We start from the raw sequence: 6,905 nt of genomic DNA, 5'->3' as shown, positions 1-6,905 counted from the left end.
GATCAAGTGGCTGCTGTGTTTGCTAGCACACAAAAACACTCTTTCAGAGATTCTGCCCATTCAGCTTTCATTCTTTCAGTTTCAGCCCTAATGACCTCAAAGTTTTTTTCTTCTACACAAGCAACAGGTGTAACCAGTTCCTCAATTTGTTTCATTTGTATGGTAGAGCCCCAAAACGCTGTTCTACATCAGTGTTTTACAGCTCAACACATATGTTTTCCACCTGAAAGCTTAAGGGCTTCAAAGCTAAGACTGAATTTAACAATTTGTCAAATTCTGAAATCCTAAGAAAACAGAGAATAAATCTAGATCCCCTCCAGCTTGACTACGTGACATACTGTCTTGCTTTAGGTTCTACCCGTGTGAAACAGTTTATAAAACTAAATTCCAGCGGTTACACCTTCGTATTGTGTTTGAAACCGTTTGGAGGTGTGAAGCATTCAATATATACAAATGTATTGTATATCCATAGCAGATTTGGTGTAATAAATTATTGAGTGTTCTTGCACAGTTTGCTTTGCAACCTGGCTGTAACCTGTTCTGTGGTTTGATTCTACAACCCATGTATTACACCATGAATCGAGTTCAACACTGTCTGCGTTATCAAGGAATCAAAGCCGTAAATAACTGTGGTCCAGCCCATCATGTGATTCGTAAAGTCGCTTATAGTTGTGTTAAAAATTCGAGGCAGCAGTTCTTGAGGGCGGAGATAGTTTCATATGCCCGGGGCTTCTGTCAAGGACTGACCAGACAGCTTAAATCTCTGACTCACTGCTCATTTCTCAAGGTAAGAAGGAATTTCTTGATACATTTTTAACTCCAAATTTGGATCAGTGGCTGGAGCTGTCACAACATTTTCCTTTCTTTTGATGCTTGTGCTCTTCAGACAATTCGCCCACAAAGTACAGTCAATTCACTTTACAGTATACTTTGTCAAGCTCTTTGAGATGTTTCAATGATATAAGGTGCTATATCAACTGGAAGGATTATTATTATTATGTAAACAACCCAAATCAATCAAGTCTTCAATGTTTCTAATCCATTTTTAACAAAATTGTACGGATTACCCCAGGTTCGTAAACTTTGCTAAGTAACAGATGATAGTAATGTTTTTGGGTTGTACCCTGAGAGAATTCCTTTCTGTGGGTAAAGGTCCCTGTAAATTACTGAACCCGTTTACTGATCACAAACTAATATTCCAGATTGAGTGAGGGGAAATCTTTGGGTTGGGGCCACATGTTCATTTCACTTTGAATTTCGATTTTGATGCAACTTGTGTCCACATTAAAGCATGATTTATATGAGTCAGATCCTGCTTGCTAACAATATCAGGCATTGCGCTGATCTTGTCTGGGAAGTCTTCAAAAGCCACTCGATCTCAGAAATGTCTTTCTGAACATGCAAAGGGGTTGGGCAATTTACCGAACAGCGCAATTTCACCTCCATAGCAGCTTTCTGCTTGCAGTGCTAGCGTTTTGTTATGCATCTATTGCTCGTTGAACCATTTCAATGCAAGATCAGAAATATTAGCTAAGCCATATATGGTGTTATTGATGGTTTCCAAAATCAATTTAAACTGAATTGTTTGTTTGAAGCTACAAAACACCTAATGCTTTCAAACTGAAGAGTGTTTCTCATCAGGTTAAGCTCCGCTATGTTCTGTGATACATTTATAAATTTTCTACTTGGAAATACACGTTTGACACTTTAAGGAACAAGTTGGATTCATGATCAGAAATGAGCAGAAACATAAATACATTGACTGTGTATTTTGTAATTGATTTTGTAGTAAATAAACTTCACAATAAAACATCATTGTTTTAGGTTACGGCTAAATATAGCAAAATGAACTTAAATTGAATGTTGGAAAAAGCACATTTTAAGGTTTACATTTTCTCTCTGATGTGTTCCTACTTTTAGGATATCAGCAGACCCAAAAATCAAATAATTATTCATAATCGCACTGCTTTTACAAGCACTGCGACTTGATGTGACATTTGGTTGCTTGAAATGTATTCCACCCGAGATTTCAGTAACAATTCTGAACAACCCTTCTCAACAAAGAGTGCAACAAAGAGTGTTCTTATAACACCTGTCAGACCTCTGCCTGTACAGTGCATTCAGTATTGACTGAAAAGTTCACCGTGCAGAATAGAAAGACATGGAAAACTTGCAATTTTTTTTTAGCGTTTTATTCTAAGTGGAGTCCTGTAGCTCAGGTGGTTAGAGCACTCACCTCACAAGCAAGAGACCTGGATTTGATTCCCGGGCAGGGTGAAACTTTGGGAAAGTTTCCTTACTCCATATGCCTCTGTTTACCTAGTAGTAAGTAGGAACCCGGTTGTCAGTCGATTGGCTTCTCCAGGGATAATAATAATGTGGAGTCCTGTAGCTCAGTGGTTAGAGCACTCACTTTGCAAGCGAGACACCGGGTTCAATTCCAGGCAGGGCAAAACCTTGAGCAAGTTTTCTTATTCCACACGCCTAATAATAATCCCTCCCAAAAAATAAAACAATAATAAATCGGTCATTTTCAATCCCCGACTGTTTGTGGGACACTGCTGTGCGCAATTGGCTGCCGCGTTTCACCCACAAATATACAGTCAATTCACTTTACAGCATATTCTTTGAAGCGCTTTGAGACATCGAGAAGATGTGAAAAGCGCTATATCAATTGCAAGGATTATTATTATAATTCCTTTTAAAAATAATAATTTGGTCACTCAATCCACTACTGTTTGTGGGACACTGCTATATGCAATTGGCTGCTGCATTTCACCCGCAAAAGACACAGTCAATTCACTTTACGGTATATTCTGTGAAACGCTTTGAGACGTCTTGAAGACATGATAAGGCGCTATATCAAATGCACGGATTATTATTATTATTCATCAAAATGTCCCAAATCTTTTTATAGTCATTTTTATCTTGTGGGGACTTTTTGTAGTAGATGTACAGCACTGTAAGATCCTACAAACAGCCAAGAATTGAATGACCAATTTATCTGATGATAATTGGCTAAAACACCAGAAGACACTCCGTTTGCTTTTCAAAGTGCTATCATGGGAACAGACACAGAACTTCAGTTTAGTGAATGGTTTTGTCGGGTAAATAAAGAAAGACTATTTCTACTGATCAGTGCGTGAGTAAGTAACTTTTTTATTAGTGTCTGACACGTACGGAAACCCATCTTAAGAGTATCCAAACCACACTGAAAGTTTCATGCATCCCACCTACGTGTGGAAATTCATGTGAACTGGAGTGGAATGCTCACTCTCTCCCTGGAGGGAAGCATCCTGCTTGGCTAATTCTGGAAAGTATTAGGTGCAAGTTGGTAAGAGCCACGGCTCGGGGAACCCAGTTGGGGAAACTGTTGGAAGTCTAACCAGCAGTGTCTGGCAAGCTTTCCCGCTGCTTGTCCAGCTGGCACCCTACATGTTAGAACTTTGGCTTGCAGGGTTAAATTGCTGAGTGGGATGACTCTGTGTCTCCCATCAGTAATAAAAAGACATAAATAAAGGGTTAATATGAGAAGGCAAAAGGGAGAAGTTAGAAGAAATGTCTTTAGAGTGGGTTGTTCAGCAACACAGACGCTGACAATGGCCGCCTTCTGTGCTCTAACATTGTACCATCCTGTGATTCCAAGAGCTGTGTATGACTTGGCTCTCCTTTGTGTGCTGCACCATCTGTTTCTGAAGACCATTGGTATCTTAGAACATCAAGCAATGGCAGAGTCTGTGGTTATATATGTAAGCTCTGCACCTGACTGATATAAATCATGGTGTGGCATTACATTACCACAAAAGCTTCAAAAAAAGTTTCCCCCAGCAGCACAGAGGCAAACTACACAATGCCAGCAGAGAATTTAAGTTAAAGTGCAACGTAACAAAATGAGCTTAGATTGTTTCAATAAAATGCACCAACACAGAAACGGCCACATTGCAAGGCTTGCCTTCCACTCCCTTAAATTTCAGTGTGTAGCATGGGTTTATTGGTATTTCTGGGTTTATTGGGAAACAGCTCATATCATTCAGGACATGCCACATGGTTTTGCTTGGTTTCACTACCACTTCAATGGGATTTCTGTGAACTAAATGTGCTCTTGTTGGAGTCCTTATATCAAATCCTTGGAGAAAAATGTGCCAAGGTTTATTTAATACTACTGCCACAACAATAAGGGACAAAATAAGTAAGCAACTTTCTATTTTAAAGAAATGATGACACAAACATGGTGATTAATACCTGAGTTATTAAGTAATCTGCCTTAGTCAAAACTCAATTTTTTTAAAAGCAGGGTTACCTAAATTTCAGCTTTATTTTCTCAGATGTTACCTGAAGAAAAGGAAACTAATGTTTGCCTATTTATGTTTGTTAATATTATAAAAGCAATGTCTGAATGTTATTGCTCGAGCCATAGAACAATAGAAATCCAAGGGCAAGAAATCGGCAGCTGATGCTGTTGCCTCTTTTCAACAACAACAGCAACATGTTACATTTACAGTATATAGCAACACAGAACTTTTCACATGGGAAGGAATCCCAAGGTGCTCGACAGTTAAAGGTTTGCACTATTAGAAATAGCCCTCTTTTGGCAATGAATCATAGGGGTGAAAATTTCAGTGTTTCACTAACATGTGCAAAACCGCAGCGAATGGGTTAAAAAATGTCACATTTTTCACCCTATTATATTTGAAGGGTACTGTAGTTAAAAAAAAGTGTTGTACTCCACAGTATATACTGCAATTAATTGGCGGGGTCGTTAGATAACCAGAAGACACAAAATTAAGATAAGTGACAAAAGAACCAGAGGGGAAGCGATGAGAATTTTTTTTACCCAAAGAGTTGTTATGATGTGGAATGCACTGGCTAAAAGGATGATGGAAGCTGATTCAAAATTAGCTTTCAAAAGGGAATTGGATAGATATTTGAAAAAGAAAAATTTGCAGGGCAATGGGGTAAGAACAGTTGAGTGAGACTAGTTGGACAGCTCTTTGAAAGAACCGGCACAGGTACTTCCTTCTGTAAGATTCTATGATCCTATGATTCTAATCAAACTCTGTTCATTTGCAGGTTACATTTTTAAACGAGTGAGGCAGCCATCATAACAATGTCTACAAATGTAGATGTCTACAGCCCATATTATTTCCCTACTATGGCCAACTATGATGACTCCATATCCTCAAGTGTTGATTATGATTATTCAAGTGGATTGTGTGACAGAAGTGAGGTTAGACAATTCAGCCAATATTTCCAACCAGCCTTCTATTGGTGTGTGTGTCTGTTAGGTGCTATAGGGAATATTCTGGTTGTGGTGTTATATGCTTTCTACAAGAGAATAAAGACCATGACAGATGTTTATCTCCTGAACCTATCTATCGCTGACCTGCTTTTCCTCTGCACCCTGCCCTTCTGGGCACTAAATGCCAGCATAGGATGGAGATTCGGAAGCAGCTTGTGCAAAATTGTGTCCGGGGTGTACAAGATCAACCTCTTCAGCTGCATGTTTCTCTTGACCTGCATCAGCTTTGACAGGTATATTGCTATTGTTCTGGCGACAAAGGCACACTACTCAAAAAATAAAAGGCTTCTTCAAAGCAAATTAGTGTGCCTGTTTGTTTGGATAATTGCAACAATATTGTCTTTCCCAGAGTTTGCTTTCAGTTCAACAAATGAATCCCAAATGACCTGCTCATCGAATTACCCAAGCAAGAACATGAAAGTGGTAGCCTTTGCATTGCAGGTGACTTTTGGCTTCCTGCTGCCCCTGGTTATCATGATGATCTGCTACTCACTGATCACTTGGACTCTGCTCCAGACTAAAAGGTTCCAAAAGCACAAAGCAATAAAGGTGATAGTTGCAGTGGTCAGTACATTCGTACTTACACAATTGCCTTACAACAGCTTTTTGATAGTCAAATTGTTGGATGCTGACAATATTACCATAACAGACTGCAACACCCTCAAAAACGTGGATATTGCCACCCAGATAACGCAGAGCATAGCCTTCCTGCACTGCTGCCTCAACCCATTCCTTTATGCTTTCATTGGTGTGAAGTTCCGTCAACACCTCCTAAAATTTCTGAAAGACATTGGTTGCTTCAATCAGAGGCAATTCCTGAAATTATTTAAACCACAGCCGGGCACCAGTAAACGGTCCTCTGTAGTTTCAGAATCAGAAACTTTTGGAACATTTGTTTTGTAAACTCCAGGTTCAATACATTTAAAGAGGAGCAGGAGCATGGATGAATTGGATCTGAAATTGTGTATTAAGTAGAAATGCATCTAAGAAAAAAAATTGGGAATTCTTTTTTCTAATTCTACTTAATAGTCTTCACCATTGTTGTAATATAAGTGAATATTCATAGTTTGAAAATAATAGAAGAAACCTGCTAGCAGCTTAACCTGTCACAAACATCTTACTCTGCAATTTAATAACTCAAGCAAAACTAGTAATATGATCATACTGGATGTATATTTGAATGGCTTTCACTGGATGTATATTTGAATGGCTTGCGCTACTGGGGATAAAGAAATGGGCCTGTATTAGCCATGATTTGACATTCCCTAGAGGTTTGTGGAAAGGCTTGATGACAGACCGGAAGGCATTAGTCAAGGACAAACCAGCTGAGGATAAATGGGCATCCTTCAAAGACAGTGAATGCAGGACAACTACATACCCAAAGTCAAGTGCAGCAGCAGAGGAACCTTCCAACAAAAATACTCCAACATTGATCCTCAGAAATCATGAAAAGGAACGTTAAGAAAAAGCAAGATTTGCAAAGTTTGTACGCATACTGAGCTGAGCACCAGATTCTACAGGACTTTCAAAATCCTGTTACCCCCATAATGTTTTTTGCAGTGCTCTGACCAACAACTGAAACATGTGGAAGAATGATGATAATTGT

The 6,905-nt window shown here is 39.0% G+C and overlaps 1 protein-coding gene across 1 annotated transcript; it reads left to right on the top strand.

Moving 5' to 3' along the window:
- Positions 1-5,016: 5,016 nt before the first annotated feature.
- LOC103183383 (C-C chemokine receptor type 9-like) lies at positions 5,017-6,905 on the top strand. The gene has a single exon (XM_007900831.2). It carries the CDS (start codon positions 5,108-5,110, stop codon positions 6,200-6,202), a length of 1,095 nt encoding a protein of 364 aa, XP_007899022.1. The 5' UTR covers positions 5,017-5,107; the 3' UTR covers positions 6,203-6,905.

Source organism: Callorhinchus milii, unplaced genomic scaffold (genome assembly GCF_018977255.1).
Source record: "Callorhinchus milii isolate IMCB2004 unplaced genomic scaffold, IMCB_Cmil_1.0 Scaffold2, whole genome shotgun sequence".
Taxonomy (NCBI): Eukaryota; Metazoa; Chordata; class Chondrichthyes; order Chimaeriformes; family Callorhinchidae; genus Callorhinchus; species Callorhinchus milii.
The sequence above is the reverse complement of the archived record's forward strand: the minus strand, read 5'-3'. Positions and strand labels throughout refer to the sequence as shown.

Excerpts from the sequence above, each read along its gene's own strand:
- LOC103183383 (XM_007900831.2), top strand. The coding sequence starts at position 5,108 with ATGTCTACAAATGTAGATGTCTACAGCCCATATTATTTCCCTACTATG.